The sequence below is a fragment of the Cucurbita moschata genome, unplaced genomic scaffold, assembly GCF_002738365.1.
Source record: "Cucurbita moschata cultivar Rifu unplaced genomic scaffold, Cmos_1.0 Cmo_Scf00007, whole genome shotgun sequence".
Classification (NCBI taxonomy): domain Eukaryota; kingdom Viridiplantae; phylum Streptophyta; class Magnoliopsida; order Cucurbitales; family Cucurbitaceae; genus Cucurbita; species Cucurbita moschata.
The window spans coordinates 1,613,405-1,633,087 of NW_019268523.1; the positions used below are offsets into that span (position 1 = coordinate 1,613,405).

At 35.2% G+C, this 19,683-nt stretch overlaps 3 protein-coding genes across 5 annotated transcripts; 2 read left to right on the forward strand and 1 right to left on the reverse strand.

Annotated features, from left to right (window-relative positions):
* The first annotated feature begins 315 nt into the window (after window positions 1-315).
* LOC111445067 lies at window positions 316-8,501 on the forward strand. The gene is made up of 14 exons (XM_023083284.1): window positions 316-620; window positions 942-1,086; window positions 1,251-1,315; window positions 1,404-1,457; window positions 1,558-1,641; window positions 1,769-1,854; window positions 2,644-2,724; window positions 3,764-3,894; window positions 5,285-5,326; window positions 6,429-6,505; window positions 6,591-6,681; window positions 6,769-6,850; window positions 7,662-7,734; window positions 7,962-8,501. Exons 1-14 carry the CDS (start codon window positions 532-534, stop codon window positions 8,128-8,130), a joined length of 1,269 nt encoding a protein of 422 aa, XP_022939052.1. The 5' UTR covers window positions 316-531; the 3' UTR covers window positions 8,131-8,501.
* On the reverse strand, window positions 4,228-15,364 carry LOC111445068. 3 transcript variants are annotated; one of them, XM_023083285.1, is made up of 2 exons: window positions 14,375-15,364; window positions 4,228-5,455 (listed from the first exon to the last, which is right to left on the reverse strand). In XM_023083285.1, the coding sequence occupies exon 1, from the start codon at window positions 15,323-15,325 to the stop codon at window positions 14,387-14,389; it is 939 nt and encodes a 312-aa protein (XP_022939053.1). In that variant the 5' UTR covers window positions 15,326-15,364; the 3' UTR covers window positions 4,228-5,455; window positions 14,375-14,386. The 3 variants fall into 3 exon arrangements, with proteins under 3 accessions (XP_022939053.1, XP_022939054.1, XP_022939055.1); XM_023083286.1 differs by lacking the exon at window positions 4,228-5,455 and adding an exon at window positions 6,373-6,396; XM_023083287.1 differs by lacking the exon at window positions 4,228-5,455 and adding an exon at window positions 11,013-11,035.
* Window positions 9,101-13,452, forward strand: LOC111445066 (protease Do-like 1, chloroplastic). Its single transcript, XM_023083283.1, has 8 exons — window positions 9,101-9,589; window positions 9,690-9,812; window positions 10,527-10,698; window positions 11,294-11,331; window positions 11,494-11,692; window positions 11,784-11,936; window positions 12,045-12,179; window positions 13,233-13,452. The coding sequence occupies exons 1-8, from the start codon at window positions 9,159-9,161 to the stop codon at window positions 13,308-13,310; spliced, it is 1,329 nt and encodes a 442-aa protein (XP_022939051.1). The 5' UTR covers window positions 9,101-9,158; the 3' UTR covers window positions 13,311-13,452.
* Window positions 15,365-19,683: the final 4,319 nt, after the last annotated feature.

Sequence of the window (19,683 nt, forward strand, 5' to 3'; positions counted from 1 at the left end):
GTTGGCTTGAACTATTACATATCGCCTTCATTCACGTGCAATTCTTAAGAGATCACCCAACATGAAGTTCCTACACAATGGAACTATCGAGAATAGTGCACATTGTTGGTATAAATGGTAACTTTTAGGCGCTTTAAATCCTTTTTAGTTATCATAGTTATCTCATTCTCAAGATTGCTCTCGTCCAAATTAAGATCAAAATATAATTTTTTTTATTATTATTATTTGTTTATTTTATTTATTTATTATTATTTGTTTTTATGACCCCAAGAAATGTATTTACGAACCTTTGGACAGTGAGCGACACGTAGTTGGATTCCGCTGGGCTACAAAGCTTGACACTTTCTTCCACATCGGGAGAGATGCGCGGGCTACATTTCACAACTCCCGCTTTCCCTAACCGTCTTCTTCATCTTCTCTCATCTTCTTCGTCTTCATCTTCACTGTTCTTCTTTTCCCTCGTCCTGCTTCCTTCTCTTCGGTTTGATCCTCTCTCCAATTCTCTGTATTCTACTGTTACTCCCAGTGGCAATGGGAAATTGGATGAACAAGGAGCCTCCGCCTCCTATGGTTCTTGTTCCGCCGCTCTTCGATTATCCTCCGCTTGCTGCTCGTACCAGGTACGTTTTTTCTAACCTTCTCTTCTGTTCGTACCATTTATGCGCATTGCCATGGTGTTTCTTGAGGGTAAGACTGCAGATAACCATTTTTTTAACTTATGTGACTGGGAAGCTGAGTTCTGCATGTTGGACATTTTTTTTTTTTTTTTTTTGAGGTCTTACTTGACATTTAATGGTTTCCATGGTTTGTGCGTTGTCTGTGTGAATACTGAATAATTTCAATTTTAGCGCCTGGGAGTATTGTTGATTTGTCGGACTATTGTGTTTTTTTTTTTTTGTGTGTGGGGATGCTGTGAAAAACCGTATTTTATTTACATGCAGGATGTTGGAGTCATCATATAATCTGCTATTCGGGAAGCTTGCTTTAAAATGTCTTTTCGAGGAATATTTCGATGAGGCAAGGCATTTTAGCACAGTGATCATGCTTAAGCCCATTGATGACCCTCACGTGGATTTAGTCGCAACTGTATCCCTTGGAAGCTATATGATTATTCACAAATTAGTTATCATTGCCAAATTTCAAAAGCTCAATATATAATTCCGTAATTTACTATCCCTTTGTGAAAAAAATGTACGTTATTTGAGTAGATTGGATGCGAAAGGATCATGGTTTCTGCTTAACCTATTTAGGTATCAGGTCCACTCGATCATAAACCTGAGGAGATCATAGGGAATGCCCTGTTTCGATGGCAAAGGTAATCTTCTGTGATGCCTATACTTCCCACAGATGCCTATTAGACTCTTGCTGATTTCTTCTTGAGAACAAGATTTTTTGTTGGACAGTGGCATTGATGATCCCCATACATTTATGGACCTCTATGTATCGAACTCTGATCCGTAAGAGATACTACCCCTTCAAGTTCAAATTTTATTCTTGGTTACATTGATGCATCCCTGTTCATTATGGTGATTTATATATGCTGGCTTCTGGCTCCAGGGTTTTACAAATGAGATCATGTGCATACTACCCCAAATATGGCATTGGAGCTTTTGGTATTTTCCCAGTCATACGGAAGAAAAGGTTTGAACACTATAATATCTATATATACACGCACATGACAGCGTACAACTTTTCTGGGACTAATGTGTCCTATAGTTATTTAGTGGACATCCTCGAGGCATATGTTGACATGGTTCACTATCTGCAGATTATGTTCTGAGGACTTTGGTCTAATGGGGCTCAGATATGGCTCAAGGAATCTGTCAGTTGGAATCACACTTAAGCCTTTCTCCTGTAAATAATGAGTTACCTTCTGATAAGCGTGTTGGTGTGGGTGTATGGTCCGATAATATATGTGTCAGTTATCTCTCATATTCCAACCATAACAAATGCAGTTATCTCACATATATGCACCTATAACTATTACCTGTTCTTGTCCTCAGTATCCAAAAAAAAAGTATAACCCTCCTCAAGTCGATAAGGTTGTAAGTGGAAATTTAATTTGTTTTTGGCTGCATTGATAGGGTGGGAACAAGTTCCCTCCTTTGGGTCGTAAATCTCTGTTATTATTTATTGATTACTACCCCGAGAGGATCGCACTCCAGCCATTCTGTTCTTTCTTTACTTCCTGTTGATTCTCAATTTCTCTTCCCCCCACCTCCATTTTTTGTGCGTGCTGGTGAAGCAATGAGTGGATTAGGAAATAGAATGCTAACCTTAGGAAAGGAGAGAAAATGTATTACAATGGTACTGAGAAACTCGTTCTTAGTTTTGATTTGTGCAAATGGTATTATTTGTACTTAGTACTCAGTATTCTTGTAGAAAAATAAATTGTTTCCCTCTATATAAAAAGTGCACATGCATTTATCTTTTAATATGGATCAAAATGTTTTCCTCATAAAAGGAAAGGAAATTCTAGTAAATCCTTCAGCTCTTCTTTTATTCTTTTCTGGATGCTCTGTTGTGCATATATGTATTGAGCTACTATATTGAGTGTAATTTCATGGATATCATTGTTTTTAACTTTCCAAATTTCTAGTAATGAGTCAGAGACCTCTGTATTGTCATCATAATGCTTTGCAGCGAAAGATGAACTACCTAAAAGTGCATGGCTGGTCAGCAAGATGGGGAGGCTAACTACTGGAGTGCAGTTTGAGCCACAATGTAAGTAATATTTAGCAATAGGGCATTTACAAATGTTAGTTTCCATTCCCTAACATTTGAGATTTGTTATGCCAATTGGTTTATTAAAAAAAAAGGACCATAGGTACAAAAAAAAAAAAAAAAAAACTAGAATGAGTACAACGAGAAGAACCGGAAAAATGATATTGTCCCACTAGCCAACATAATCCCAAGATATCTTCAAAAGTTTCTTTCGAATCCAATATCCTGAAGAGTATGCCTTGACCACACAAGACCCTCATATTTTAGCTCTATTTATGTTTTGAGAGAAAATCATGAGATAGTCATTTCACATGTGTAGAGCTTCTACTAGAGAAACATCATGAAATGCTGACAGTTTTGAGATTTCAATATGAATATTGTAGTTGTATGAGCATTGGAGAAGAGACTTCATGACCGCTACCTATATATAATAAACCAAGGGGATCACAAATATGAACTATATGAAGCAGCCTAGCATCTAAATCTTCAAGAACAACCAATGATATTCTTCATTACATACCTCACGTGTTAAAAATACAAGAGTTAATTCCTCTGTTTGTCAAGGTGGGCCAAGGGCAGGGTGGACAAGGAAGGAAGGGGCAATTGCCCTTACTTGTTTGTCTTAAATAAAAAAACTATTGGTATAAAATAATTTGATTTTAAAGTTTTCCTCTAGTCCCCCTCCTCAAACTTTTTAGAATTGAAAGGGGTTCTAGGGTGGCCCCTAGTTTGTCTTAAATTACATGTATAATAATAATTATGATTTTGTAGTTTTCCTCTAGTTCCACTCCCCCCCACCCAAGTTTTATAACGGAAAGATCATATATATAGTTAAGAAAATTTCTGGTCCGCTCCTATCTATAATATCAATATCCTTTCTTTGTATATACAATTAAGAAAATTTCTGGTATCAACATCCTTTCTTTGTCAAGCTTCTTGAAACTCTTGTTTTTGTTTTTGAATGTTGTCAAAAAGTCTATATTAATAGTTGAACTGGTTCTTGTTAAATAATTGATCTTGTTGTTTTCGTTTCTTTTAGATGGGAATAAAGATGGTGGGTCATTCAAAAATTTAATGAATTGGAGTTGTGCCATTGGCTATGATGTGGGTTCGGGGAGCCCTTTGAGCCCATCTTTCAATTTTGGTCTTGAACTTGCAAAAAATTCACAGGTTTGTTTATGCATAAATTAAATTATTGATTGCATGTACTACTGTCCTTTGACCGTAAGAGTTTGTTATTTGGTTTATAAGATTTAACATATTTATGTTTTGAATTTGGGAATGAACACAAAGTTGGTGTTTCGGTGAAAAAAATAGTGTAATTTATCGAACTTGCATGAGTCCGAATCTTTGATTTTGGTTTATCTGAAATAACAGAATAGACATCTTACCCCATGTGAGCCTATAAGATAAATTAATCTAAATGGAGTTGATCACAATGCTACAATATTTGAAATTTTGATTAAGAATAACGAGTACTTCAATTCAAAACTTTTTACTTCACTTTTTTTGCCATGGAACTTTTTTTTTTTTTTTCTTTTTTGCCACACTGCTGCTGTGCAAGAGGTAATCAAGATTCAAGAGGAACTGAAAATATAGTCGAGAGGCTTCCTTTAAAAAAATAATAATAATAATATATCATTTCTAATTCCCGAAAAAAAAAAAAAAAAGAAAGAAAAGAAATATTGTGGAGTTGGAAGGATAGCTACTGGAGGGCGATGCTTGTGTACTGTTCAGAGTGTAGCATCTTGGTTAAAATGTTGGAAGAGTGCAATTGTCAGTGAGCTCTAACATGTTCTGCAAGAGCCAATTTTCACTAAACAATTTGCAGTTTCAAATAGGACGGATTTTACATTTGTTTCTTCGTTTCTAAAAAAGATCTCTGGTGGAATAAGAAGTGAAAGTAGTTTCTGTTAGAAAAGATACAAGGAAAGCAGATTACCAATAGTGGTGGTAAGAGAATGCAAGACACGTTGTCATGATGTGAGTTCTTTAAGTTGTCAGTTTTTAAACCATTACCCTTTGAACACAATCTAGAAAAGAAGGCTCCAAGATTAGGCTGCTTGTTTTTTTGGCTGATGTATGATGTGGTCAGTAGGTGGATGTTGTTCAACTGGCAATGAGTTTTGAATTGGTGTGTGCTTATGTTTTGTTCACGAAAAAACTCAAAATCATTCGTTTTCAGCTCTGTCAGTGTAGTTTATTCTGTTGGAGGGTTCTGTTTTTAGTGCCGAGAGCACCATGGGTTCTCAAGCTTACATGCAAAAGTGAATTAGGAGCAGTTACTCTTCGGCCACAAGTTTAAAAGGAAGATGGGCAGTTATCTGGGAAATTTTATTGGAATGAAATAGTAGATCTTTTGTGAGAAAGCAAGCATTTGTAAGAGATGTGGATCTATCTTAATGTTTGACTTCATAGTGGTGGACTCTTGCCAAATAACCATTGTAGTTATGTCTTTTATAATAATTTATTCTTCGAGCAGGATAATGTATGGCTCTTGAAATGTTATATATTCATTAATGCAGCTACTGAGAAGTTGCGTACTGATTTCATTTTGCAGTTCATTGCTTCATTCTATCAACATGTGGTGGTTCAACGGAGGGTATGAGTCTTTTCTCCCATTCATGCATACTTTTCTTTGCTATTGTAAATATAGTCAACGTGCAGATGCAGTATTAGCAGTTGCCTCTTTGTCAATTACTTGGAAAGTTTTAGAGGGCCAAACTTCTTCCTGCGTCCAAAAACATTAAACATACAGTTTAGCTTCTAAATAATTGTGTAACCGTTGAACTTTATCACCAAAAGTAAATTGAAACTACATATACTGGAACTATACAATTTCAATGATTGAATGCTCCAAGTTTTCTAGATGACTACATTATCAGCCATATTTATTCTTTTGAACTCTGGATTTGGTTGGCCATGATCACTTTTAATGCTTTTTCTTAATCTTTTTATGTATATATATTTTTTTTTGAGTTACTGACGTGTGGTGTAGGGATTTGATTTTTTGAACATTTCACCTTTTGGTCAATAATATAAAGTTTTAGCTAGTTGAGCTATGCAATGCTTAGGTTGGCATGTTCACTTCCAATGCCTTTAACTTTAATATATTCTCCAATGGGCTCAAGCCATTATGTTTTTGGGTTGTGTCTTTCAATACAGCTAACTTTAGACTCTAGGTACTAAATAGTGGTCAATATTGATCGGAAGAGGTAATATCTAAGAAGTCAATCCACCGTATTAACAGTTCCAAGGCTAAGCTCCCAAAGATTTTAATCTTCATAGGATTAACATCTTTTCAAATCACCTCATAAAGTTACACGAAGTAGGATCACAGACAACCATAAGATCATCCATGAGAGATTTCACGGTAAAGGTGGGGCCAAGACCAAGAGTCATTAAAAGCCCAAATACAGACCTATGAGAGCAAATAAGAAAGGGTTGCCCAGCAACATATGGATGATATCATTTATTTCTGAATTCCTTCTCCTTTAACTAGACTTATACCATCCTCAGATTGTAGAACATATACACACACACACACACACACACACACACACACACACACACACATACATACATACATACATACATACCTGAGATTTGATGTATATTATATCTGCCTTGCATTTGTTGGCTTGAGAATGCATCCTTCTTCTACTTGTATCCCTTACAAAATTTCAGCTGCTCTAATCAATTAGGTGAAGAACCCCCTTGAAGAAAATGAAATTGTCGGAATCACAAATTACATTGACTTTGGCTTTGAGTTGCAGACTAGGTATACATTCTTGAGTAATAAGTTAGAACACGACCAATTGGTAGTTTCTAATGTTCTTATAAAATTATAATCTACCTTGTTTTAGAGTTGATGACGTGAAACCAGAAAATAATATTCCCGATTCCACTTTTCAAATAGCAGCATCATGGCAAGCGAATAAAAATTTCTTACTGAAGGTATAACAAGCATCTGTTCTTTTTTTTTTTTTTTTTAATGCATCATGGAAAAAACCAAATCCTACAACTATATTTTGCCCTCAACAGGGGAAGGTGGGCCCTCTTAGCTCCTCACTTGCTATGGCATTCAAGTCATGGTGGAAACCTTCATTTACTTTCAGCATCTCAGGTATCTTTAGGGATATAGTCCGTACATTTACGCGGTATCCTATTAAGGTGTTTCATGTGCTACTTTACACACTGATAAATGCCTATCCTACGCATTTGTAATATAACTGTATAACTATGTGCTACCTTAATTTTATCGCCAAAATTCTGGTACACTCTGATACAACCATCCCAAAATTGACTGAAACTCTGGACATCTAAATTATCATCAACAAGTTTTAGTTATACCTAGATTTCTCCATGCATGAACTGCACAATTTTGAGGACATTTGGGGGCTTTCAACTTTCTGGAGTTGATTCCTAGTAAGGACACTGCGAATTAGATCCAGGATTAGGATGCACGTGGAAATGGGCTCTAAATTTTGCATTCTTTTAGATACGGTAAAAAGGGTAACAAGGGAAGAAAAGATCCCACGAAGCATGAGACATCCGACATCCAAACAGCTAACTGAAAAGCAGCTCAATTGTTAAAAATGGACGCTGGGTGAGTAGTTACAACATCTCTAGATAAACAGCTCCATTAGGTAGCTACAGAAAGAACACAACTTCCCCTATTTACTAAGACACGGAACAGAAATAATTCAAATTTTTGAGTCTGTCAGTCTACAAGTGTTTTATTTGGAACTTTTTATTGCTTTCATGTGTACTTTTGCTTGAGGGTCTTTTCCTGTTTGTTATGGATGATTTGGTAAGTTCTATACCAGTGATGAATTGTCTAATTGCATCTATCTCTCGAACCTTTATATGCCATAGTGGATCATAACTATAAATTATCATGTAAGTTTTAAATGATTACTTGGACTGTTATGCAGCTATCAGGGATCGTATAGTTGGAAGAACTGCATATGGATTTGGCATCCGTGTTGAAAATCTTAGAGAGGCCAGGTTGTATGAAAGCATTGTATCTTCTATCCTTTGCCACATATTATTAGCATTTCCCCATACTATGATCCACTCTTTTCGTATATTAGAGTATTAAACTTTCTTATTTAAAAATATGAAATCTTGGGTTGGCTCTGCTAATTTGGTCACTGAGTTTTGAATTGTTCGCTGAAACGGGGCATATCATTCAAGCTCTTGTAGTAACTGTAGATTCACTTCACTGTTTTCAGTTATCAAAGAGCCGATCCAAACTTTGTGATGCTTACACCAAGCAAGGAACACCTGGCTGAGGGCTTGATTTGGAAAATTGGGAAGAGACCGATGCTGCAGTCGGATATAAATGCTGGAAATTTTGATGGCATTCCGAATGAATTAAGACCCTTGAACAAGATTTTGTGAACTTTTTCCCCTGTCAAGTTTCTACCTGACACAAGCAAACGTGGCTTCTTATCCTGAAGAACAGAAGATGGTTCCCTTGTAATTTTGGATTAGAATTAACTCTAGTATAGGACTTCAAAAAAATGTTAATTCTTTCCCTCTTCTGGCCTCTTCCACTGACAAGGAGAGGCCTAGAGTGGGAAGTAGTTGCCAGGAATTAAAATGAGATTTTTAGACAGTCAGGTGATGGCCAGTTATCTGTTGTTTCCTCGTATGTGCTTTGTCTTTGCATTTTGTCGAGTTCATAAGGTTCTGGCCATCAGGATAGCCTAAATGTGTTATTCTAAACTAAAAAGTTCTGAAAATTTTTCCAAATGCTTTTCGTTTGATTCTGGAACGGGATCTTTCACCCAGCTTGACAAAACAAGCTATTAGAAACGGACTTTTTAATATATATATATATATAATCTTCTTCATGCCATTTCTTTTAACTAATACAATTTGAAGTGTGAGTAGCTTGATGTTCTATCAATCAAGAAAGGTTTTTAGTGACCAACACTCTGGAGATATTAGAAGTAAGCATGTTGACATGATATTAGAAGTAAATTATGTGAAAAACACAATTGCCTACTAGTCGAAGGCTTTCTACGTTTAGTTAATCGTAAATCGATCTGTAAGGAACCCTTGAATCGATCCCTAAGGAACATCCAAATGACGCTTGAATAGATCCCTGAGGAACTTCCAAATGATTGTAGTCATGGGTACACACTTCACCCCAACTTAGAATATTACCTTTGAAAGGAAATTTCTTTTACTTATGCCACTCAGGCAATGGAGCAAATCCGAACTAAAGAAGAAGAGATTATGATTTATATATATATGCCTGTCTTGTCCACCAATAATAATAAGTTAACAATTGCAGGCACCGCAGTGGATATAAAAAATGCGTACACCAAATTTATTTTAAAAAAATTTAATATTATCATAAAACTGGTTGAATTGGATTCAGCGATCCAATTTGCGGCAACTGTCCAAACGGAAAAGTAGTAATGGCTGCTGCATTTTCCCTCGCTTCTACTTTCTCCCATTTCTCTCCGCCTTCTCGCCCTCCAAACAGAACACCCACTCCCTTCTTTCTCTCTAAATCCATTTCTCTTCAGAATTTCACCAACCCCAGTTCCCATCTTAGATACCCCATCTGCTCTCTTCTTCCCCACAACAAGAACCACACTCAAATCTCAGCTACCACTCACACAAAGCTTCCCCCTCCCTCCAACCCCTTCGCTTCAACTTGGGAGTCGCTGCTAATCTTCTCCACTTCAGCGCTGTTGTCCTTTTCTCTCTTTCTTACAGATGTTGATCCCGCGGTTGCTTTTGTCGTCACCACGCCCAGAAAATTGCAGACGGATGAGCTCGCTACAGTTCGTCTTTTTCAGGAGAATACTCCGTCTGTAGTTTATATCACAAATCTTGCTGCAAGGTTATTACACGATGAGTTCTGATTATAATTTGGGTCGTTTATTTGGACTCTAATTTTGGTACGATTGTCGCTTTGAAACGTAATTTTGATATGGGTTTAGGCAGGATGCTTTTACTTTAGACGTGTTGGAGGTGCCACAGGGGTCAGGTTCTGGATTTGTGTGGGATAAGGACGGTCATGTTGTCACCAATTATCATGTAATTCGTGGTGCTTCTGATCTCAGGTTAGTTATGAACACTCTATGCGGAAGTGATGTGAAATTTATATGGTTTACAGTTGTTGGTAAAAGATATTAGATGGTTCCAAAATGTGCAGCCACATTCGGCAGAACTATGTCATATTTTTGGCTATGTGATTTTGTGTTGGTGGTATTTTATTGTGAGATTGGTGTCTTTGATATGTATATTGTAAGAAGTGTCTCTATATGTAAGCCTTTGACATCATAATCTAAAAGCGAATAAAAGACATTAGATGGTTTCAAAGTAACACTATTGCAGGATCTAGTGGCTTGAAGATGGAGATGATAACTCGAAGTTTTTCCTTATATAACCTCAAGAAGACGATATTAGAGCGTTGTCAGTAATATTTGAGGCCCTAAGTCAACTAAAGAGCAGCTTTCACTCACCTCGACTATTCATATTAGTCACGAGACAACTGCCTAACCTTACCGCATTTGATTTCAAGAAAACTCTAGTAGAAGCAAAAGAGTCTGAGTATCGAATCATTTCTTCAATTGGATCTCATAGGTATTCAATATGAGGCCATAAGTCAACTAAAGAGCATTTCCAAAACTCTCTTGCCTCAGGAAAGCACAAACAAAGTACCATCAAGTTCTTTTGTACTTGTAATGAGCTAAAAATTGGATTTGAATTTAAACTTAAGACTTAGTGGTGGCTCTATATTATTCACGTTTAAACTGGTTTTAGTTATGGTACAGAGTGACTCTAGCTGACCAAACTACATTCGATGCAAAAGTTGTTGGTTTTGACCAAGACAAGGATGTTGCTGTCTTGAGTATCGATGCACCTAAAGACAAACTAAGACCTATACCTGTTGGTATCTCAGCAGATTTGCTTGTTGGTCAGAAAGTGTTTGCTATTGGAAACCCTGTAAGTTTTTCTATTCACTGCTTTCTACTTTGGGTGTATGCTCACATTGACATATCCAAGCTCACGCTATTGATTTCTTAAAACAAAAAATGAATAATCAAGGATGAAGCTTTCTCTGAAAAGAACATTCCCTTTCAAAATGATTCCAAATAGATATTACCGTGTGTTAATTGCACCATACCTGTAACAGCCTAAGCCCACCGCTAGTAGATATTATCCTCTTTGGACTTTCCCTCAAGATTTTTAAAGTGCGTCTGCTAGGAAGAGGTTTCCACACCCTTATAAAAAATGTTTCGTTCTCCTCCCAACCGACGTGGGATCTCACAACACTCCTTCCCTGTCCTTACATGCAATAGTTTCATCAACAAAATGAGTCAAAAAGAGCACTAAAAGTATGCAATAGTTTTATCTACAAAATTAGTCAAAAGTGAACTAAAAGATAGATTTTTGCATCCCAGGTCTTGAAGTTCTAGATTAGTTTCCACATGGTCATCACCTTTTTCATTTAGTCCTGAATTCAGTCTCATCATGGTAGCTTATTATCTCGTACTTTCCCCGTTTGATATCTAAAATATAATGATTATTGTCTGCGCAGTTTGGACTGGATCATACTCTTACGACCGGGGTAATCAGGTATGAAATCCACAGGTTTTATCATTTACCTTATGAATCCTTAAGTTTGTTCTCTTCATGGTCGCTCAATTGCATAATCGGCTTGGCCTACATGAGATATGCTAATTATGTATGTCCAAGCTTTGAAACTGTTATACTAAGCATCCATCTTGCCCATGACAGTGGCCTTCGCAGAGAAATTAGTTCTGCTGCTACTGGTAGGCCTATTCAAGATGTCATACAGACAGATGCTGCCATTAATCCTGGAAACAGTGGAGGGCCACTTCTCGATAGTTCCGGGAACCTTATCGGAATAAACACAGCAATTTATTCTCCATCTGGGGCATCCTCAGGTGTTGGATTTTCAATCCCAGTTGACACAGTTAGTAAACATATGACTATTTTACAAGCTGTTGAAATTCCCTTGGTTTGAACTTAGAACTCAACTATTCATCAACATTCTGTCAAATTAGGTAAGCGGCATTGTTGATCAGCTGGTGCGATTTGGGAAGGTGACAAGACCAATTTTAGGAATCAAGTTTGCTCCCGATCAGTCGGTCGAGCAGTTGGGCGTAAGCGGAGTGCTCGTCTTAGATGCTCCTGCAAATGGTCCTGCTGGGAAAGCTGTATTGATTTCCTCTCCTTTTCTATTTGCATTCCTATTCTTATACCAAAACACCACCAACCTCAATACTTCAGTTCAAGGAGTTTTGATTGATACACATTATATGCAGGGCCTGCGACCAACGAAGCGGGATGCTTATGGTAGACTTATATTGGGAGACATAATAACATCAGTGGATGGGAAAAAGGTCATGAATGGAAGCGATTTGTATAGAATTCTCGACCAATGTAAAGTTGGTGACAAGGTACTCTGAACTTTCCTATTTGATCTCTTTACTTTTGCTTGTTTGAACTCTTTAACTTTTGATTAAAGGAGGCCTCATGCTGCTTTTATGTTAAGGTTATGATTATTAGGAAATAATTCAAAACTTGGGTTCATGCTTGAGTGGATCCATAATAAAGTTAACAAAGAGGCTGGTTTGATAGGATCTGATGGGTCCATGCAAACAATAGAAATTTTTGTGGGCACACATGGTGCTAACTTTCAATAACTGAAGGGACTAGCTAGTCATGTTTTTCTGTTCAAAGAACTAGAGAGAGGTTTAGGGCATGTTTGGAAGTCGTTCAAATCACTCACACACGTCTTTAAACATTCAAAATCTATACAGTAATTGATTTTACACGTTAAAATACAATTTTCATACTATTAAACTTGATTTTGAAGAATTAAAAGTATGTTTTAGAGTGATTTTGACCCTTTCAAAATCACTCAAAACATGTCATTTGAATGAGTTAATGAATTACTTTGAGAAGTGTCAATTAAACTTCCTAAAGTTTTGAAAGTTTCTTTATCTATAGTATCTTAACAGTTAAAATATCCTTCTATATTGCATCATCAATCACATGTGTTGCCAATATTTGGTTGACTAAATATTATAATACACAATTATGTATCATTATGTGAAATATTAAATGGTTCCATCCACTTGAACCAATGAAAAATTTTCTAAGCTGTAGGCTCTGAAAAAGCCAGCAAGACCCCATGTGATGAAGCCATTACCATAAGATACATTCCCTCATGATTCTGAACAGTAGCATAGCATGTGGCTTTTAGTCACATTACATAGCCACAAACCTTTCAATTAGGCTTTCAAATCCTATTTTCGTTCCTAAACTTTCAATTTTTTTATTCCAACCCTCACTCTGTTTAAGTATTCAATCTTAGTCCCTGAAATTGGTATAAAAAAATTGTAGTAGTTCAAATTTTGTGGCGATGTTAAGAAAAGGATATGTTTTAATGGATGTTTGATGAATGAGAATAGAGGCTGATAATGGGTAACAATTTGTTTGACGCTCAGGTGACAGTGGAGGTGCTACGTGGCGATCACATGGAGAAAATTCCAGTTATTCTGGAGCCTAAGCCCGATGAATCTTGAGCCAAGAATAGTTTGGGGATTGTTTTTTTTTATTTGTGTACATTACATTAATCAATATTAATAAGCTGTTTGTAAATAGTCCATTCTGTCTGCCACTCTGATCCATCCTCACTTAATAATACTTTCCCCTAAATATTTTACATCGCTTTTCTTTTCATTAAAAATAAAATCCTCTCCCCAAAAATTAGTAGTGGGATAAGGGGAGTATTGCTGGATAGTACATAAGTTTGTGGATTTGTGTCGGCTTTCTTAACCCTGAAGCCAATATGGAGAGATATTAGGTGTGGCGTTGGAGGAGATTGTGGCATCAAATCACTCCCACTTGTACCCACCTTTCTCCAAAGTCCAATCTCTCCCCCACCTATTTCTTTCTAATATTATAATTTTCCTGCCACCTCAATCCATCTCGATCCCTCCAATTACTATTTGAAGACCCTCAGTTTTCTACTCTCAAGTATAGGATTTTTCTTTTCTTTTTTTTTTTTTCTAAAAAAAATATTCGTGTTCTGGGTTTTTGAATTCAAGTTCAATGATTAAAGAGAGACAATCACATAATTGTAGGAGTCACGTTAGATAAATTTTCCAATTCAATTCACGACTATCAAACTTGTATTCGATTTCAGGAGAGTCCGGCTTCTATCTTACTTCATAGTTCATGCTTTACCCACCAACTACCATTGGAATTTACTAAAAGAAATGTTCTAGAAATGTTATTTAATAACACCAATCACTTTTGTCAGCTCATCCATCATTCAATTGCTTCCTAGTGTCTGTAATATTTATTAGAACTCTGCATTAGAAGTATGTCAAGAAATGGCACTTGGTGAAAGAAGAACTGAATTCTGTGAAAATTATGCTACCTTCATTAGTTTAAGGAGTTTTAATGGAAGAACTAAGAAATCACTAGATTATAGATCAAACGTCGACTATCTAATTTATATGTATATATGTACACACACAAGCAAACAATACTTTTAAGATCAAAATTCATTGATATATTCTAAGGATTCCGATTATGAAAATTGACAAAAATAATTCATCTAAATAATTCAATTTAGTAGAACCTGTTGAGCGGCTTAGAATGGAGGTAGAGCTTTGCTCACTGTATTGAGATTAGCCCAAAATCCGACGAGGTCTTGCCGGTACGGAAGGAATGATCGTCTCTTATCTCCTTCCTTCGACATTCGGCTCCTCACGTAAAATAATTCGTGCGCCGATGATTCCTTCTCGACGGAGGTTCTTTTGATCTTCGTTTTTCTGGCGACGGCGTTGGCCTCTGAACAGCTCTTCTTTCCCTTTGTATCTTTGCCTAATTTCTCTGATTTCTCTTCTTTCTTCCTCGTTGATTCTGATTTCGAAGACGGTGTTAAGAAGACGAACAGATTCTTTCCTCCTTCGCTGTTGCTTCGTGGAAGTAAATTCCGGAGCCTCCACCGTCTTGAAGATGACCATCCTGATCCAGTGGACTTGCTCTTCTTGCATTTTCCGCGTTCCGCTGCTTGCACTGGCTTAGGCGTCCAAACGCAGTACGTTCCCGGTGGAATTCCGTCCAATTCATCGACTTCAGACGACGAAGACGACGGAAGATCACGATCAAGGTCACGTTCACGCTCGCGATCGTCAAGTATAAGCTTCTCCAGAGAAATCCTAACAGTCGAACCATTTCCATTCTTCAATTCATTAACCTCAGTTCCATCACTCTTCTCCAATAGGTCGTGATTGAAGATAGGAAAAACAGGACTAATCGGACAGTCCAAAACCATTTCTTCCTCCACCTTATGAAACAAAACAAATTCAAACTCATCCTCCTCACCGCCATCGCCATCTCCGCCCATTCCTCCAAACTCCATGGTAACTCTCGCAGCAGTTTCTGCAGGCCCGTCGATAGAGTAGCTGCTGAAGCTTAGACAGAGATCCAAACCGCCATCTTCTTGCATAGTTGGAGCAGAAGATAGTTTCTCCAAGAAATAACGCCCTCCTTCTTCCTCCGTCTCTTCTGCTTCCATGGCAGCCATTGAAGGAGTTAAACAGGCTGCTTCTTCACATTTATATAAAGGCGGGTTGCTGAAGACAGAAAAGGACATCAAAAAGCAGGCAGGTAAAATGATGAAATTTAAATATTCACCCGCAATTAATTAACTATTATAAATCATTAATAAAATAATTATTTGGTGCGGTTTTATAATTTTTAAATCCTGCCTAAATTTTTATTAAAAATCACAGTAATTTTAGAAAACATTTTTTAAAAAAATATATTTATTCCTTTTGCTTAAAACAACACATCATAAATTACGTAATAAATTGGGTAATTAATTTTCAAAGAAAAAAAAAAGTCTTGATGGATTATAAGTCGTAATATATCAATAATTATAATTAAATTGAAAAAATAGGTTTAGATGTATTAAATTTCTCAATATATTAATAATATTAATAATCTATAGCCTACGACGTTATTTTTCAGTCTACTTTAATTAATTAATTAAATATCAATTTTTTTAAAAAAATTTCTTTTTCATTAAATATTATTTATATCCCTACAACCCAACCTTAAATATTATTTTTTTAATCAAATTCTTAATTATTGAAGTTAGGAGTTGGAATTTTTTCTATCCCATTAATTATTTAATTAAAGAAAATAATTATTTAAAAAATAATAATTCAACATGGGAGTTGGGAATTTCAAATTTAATAAATTGTTGGGATTTAAAAGGGAAAATGCCCATTTACTTAATAATATAGTATTTATAACCCATTATTATTATTATTAATTTGTTTTATAAGACTTTATTAATTTTTTAAAAAATAGTCTATGAAATTGAAATGTAGAACAAATAGCTTCTAGAAGGCAGAAAATAGTGAAATTTACAAGAAAAAAAATATTTATTATTATTATTATTATTATTATTATTTTATTTAAGTATGTCTTGGGAAGGAAAGTTGACCCATAATCTAAGGTAAGTGTTTAGCCATTGAAGTGCCATTTATGATCACCAATTAATATAAATTATTTACTCCTTATTTTTCAAAAATACCAAATAATTAAAATATATATAGATACATTCAATTAGTTTGATATATGGTAAAAAATTAACTATTTTTTAAATTTATATTATATAAATTATATGGGAAAATGATTTGAAATTATCCAACGGGAAAAAAAGTAGGTGACGACTGAGACTTTTTTAATTGGTTATTATAATGTAAATATAGGTAAAAGAAAAATGGCTTATTTAAAATAAAGATAATTTGATAATTATTTTAAATAAAATCCTCTATCAGTAATCAATTAGGTCAACTTTCCCCCTCTTTTCACCTAATAGTATGATTAGTTTAGGTGGATAATATTAAAAATTGTAGAAATTTTAAAATGTACGAAAATAAGTAAGAATAATAATTCTTAATTACGGTAATGATTCTGATATTGATTTGTATGTTTTCTAATAAATATTTAATAGATCACTTAATTATTCGGTTAAGTACGTTAACTTTATAATATATATATATATATCTCGTAATGTTTAAATAATTGTTTTAAATATTTTAAATAATTTTGAATTGATATTAAAATTAGTAAAGGAAAATAAATGAAGGGCTGAATTTATGGACTAAAACACCCGTCAATTTGATTTTTTAAAAACTTAGAAAAATAAATATGTTCATTTAAATATTCAATTAATTAACAATAATATGTAGTGGGTTTTTTTTTTAAAAAAAAAATTAAATATGTTCCAACACTTATAGTTAAGGATAAGACATTTATTCTTGGAGGTTTAAATTTGATTAAATATATGTATAGTAATTAAATTAACATTTATTATTGATCAAATAAGTTATAAATGTTTTATTAATTACACAGTCTATCACTTTTAAAATTATTGGACATCGCTAGTAAAATATGAAACATTCAAAACAATATATACAAATAAAGGGAGGAGGAGTGGGCATTAATTGTTATCTCGCTCGCAGTAGATGACGTTGTCGTATGATGCAGCTTGAGATGTTGCAACGGGCAAGGGCAAGGGCATTGAGGTGAGCTTGTTGTAGCCGGTGGCAAGGAGAAGCGGGGAGCTTTGTTGTGTTGTCTTCGGAGGTTAATGCAATGGGCGAAGGGCTCCGAGAGGTGGTTCATTGTTCGATTCACTTTTTTGGTGACCTGAATTTTTTATTAGGGTTGTATCGTTACGCCACGTGTAAATTTGAAATTACAAAAAAGCGTGAAATTAAAATAATATATGAATCTATACGATGAAGTAGTCATTTCAATTAAAAATTAAATACGATAATAACATTTTTTCGGTCTCCGTCCCAATCGGGCAAGAAAAGTTTGATTAATAGACCACGTTTTCTCAACCGGGTTGTCTTCTTCAAATGTCCTTCTCCTCCTTTTCAATATTTTCCATCAAAGCACATTAGACAAAAGAAAAAACCCCAACCAAAGTCTTTAATATCCCAATTTAAATTTAAATTTTTAATTTTTAGTCCATAATATTATTTAAATTAATTGTATGATCGCGCTAATATTAAATTCACGTTATCAATTACATTATTTTAACGTTAAATTAAAAAAAGAACTATGTGTCCATATTTTCCATAGTACGAAACAAATTTCATAATAAGCTAGTGTTAAGGATATTTAGTAATAAATTATACTTTCTCGTATATATTATATTTGATATTTTATTATAAGGTAAATATCTAATATTTGCCTTATTACCATAAGTATCTTACTATTTATTGTTATTTTCATTTATTACTATTTTCATATCCTTCTAATTTATTTGATTATAAATAAGATAACTTTCACACCATTTAGATGCGGTGGATTAATCAAACATTTTTATGGTATCAGAGCCCTTTCGGTTTAACAACCCCGATCCCTTATTTTCAACGGCTTTTGAAATCTTCTACTGTTCTTCTCCACCACCACTGCTGGCTTTGACGCCGCAGGGGCAATCGTCATGGCTGCCACATGTAGAGTCGATTGATTACTCTTCGGCTCCACCTTTTTGACCTCCAAATCATCCTTCGCCATACTCTGTACATACAACCTCATCTTTTTCAAACATAGTCTCTTTCATTTTCTTCCCAATTTCCCCTTTATCCTTCATCCTTTACAGAAACCCTAATCTTAGGATATTCATCAGCATTCCTCTTCGGAAATATACAGAATCTCGATAAGCCTATCGACCTTTTGCAGAGATTTACCTTTGGAATTTAGGCACCGCACTGGCATCTTCGCCAACCAAGTTGCCGCCACCCTTCTCGCCAAAATTGGCTCCTTCGCCCCAATGTGGCGACTCTTCCGGCTGCCCTTCTTGCCAAAATTGGCTCTTTTGCCCAATGTGGCGACTCTTCCGGCTTCAACATTGTCTTTGTCCCTTGCTCTAGGTTTCCCCTTCTACTTCTTGGGGTTAGACATATTCTCACCAGAGCCAAGGCAGCATCGTCGCTAAGCGACAATCCCTCTTCATAGGTTAGACATATTCTCGCCGAAGCCAAGGCAGCATCGCCGCTAAGCAGCAATCCCTCTGCAATTTTCGATGGCCAAGAAAGTGTTTCTCTACGCCTCATCTGAACCAGGTTGTTGACATCTTCACGAAAAGTGTTTCTCAACCTCTTTGAATTTTTCAGATCCAAGCTTTACGTTCGTTCAAATCCGACGCTCAGCTTGCGGTGGGGTGTTAAGGATATTTAGTAATAAATTATACTTTCCCGTATATATTATATTTGATATTTCATTATAAGGTAAATATCTAATATTTGCGATAGGTATCTTACTATTTATTGTTATTTCCATTTATTACTATTTTCATATCCTTATAATTTATTTGATTATAAATAAGATAACTTTCACACCATTTAGATGTGGTGGATTAATCAAACATTCTTAGCCAGCAAGACAAAATGAACTACAGATCTTCATACGACCAACTAAATCAATCAATCGAGACAATCTAACTCTAAATGTAAAAGTTGCATTTCATTATATTTAGTTTTTGAAAAATTGAAAAAAAAAATAGAGTTATAATATAATCCAATTCATTATTAAAATTATTATAAAAATTAATAATATTTGACGTATATAATTGAATTTTATAAGAATTCAGTTATTATTTAAATAATTAAAAAAACAATCAAATAGGCTTGAGAACTCTGCAAAATATCGCCGATCAGAAAAACGAGTGCCGATATTTTCAACCGATTAACTCGGGAGCCATTTGGCCTGCCCCAGGGGACCTAGTCATACGTACGCCCCAGCTCCACTTGCACGATCTTGTTACCATTACTATTTTTAAATTAATTTTAATTTTCTTTTTTCTCTCAAAAAAAGAAAAAAAAAAAACGACTTCATTTGCATCAAATCAAAGTCGTA

Bases quoted from the DNA above. Each gene is read 5' to 3' on its own strand.
- LOC111445067 (XM_023083284.1), top strand. From the start codon at position 532: ATGGGAAATTGGATGAACAAGGAGCCTCCGCCTCCTATGGTTCTTGTT. The intron at 1,458-1,557 runs GTAAGAGATACT...TTCTGGCTCCAG, and splicing joins TATGTATCGAACTCTGATCC to GGTTTTACAAATGAGATCAT. The intron at 2,725-3,763 runs GTAAGTAATATT...CGTTTCTTTTAG, and splicing joins AGTGCAGTTTGAGCCACAAT to ATGGGAATAAAGATGGTGGG.
- LOC111445066 (XM_023083283.1), top strand. From the start codon at position 9,159: ATGGCTGCTGCATTTTCCCTCGCTTCTACTTTCTCCCATTTCTCTCCG. The intron at 9,813-10,526 runs GTTAGTTATGAA...GTTATGGTACAG, and splicing joins CGTGGTGCTTCTGATCTCAG to AGTGACTCTAGCTGACCAAA. The intron at 10,699-11,293 runs GTAAGTTTTTCT...TTGTCTGCGCAG, and splicing joins TGTTTGCTATTGGAAACCCT to TTTGGACTGGATCATACTCT.
- LOC111445068 (XM_023083285.1), bottom strand. From the start codon at position 15,325: ATGGCTGCCATGGAAGCAGAAGAGACGGAGGAAGAAGGAGGGCGTTAT.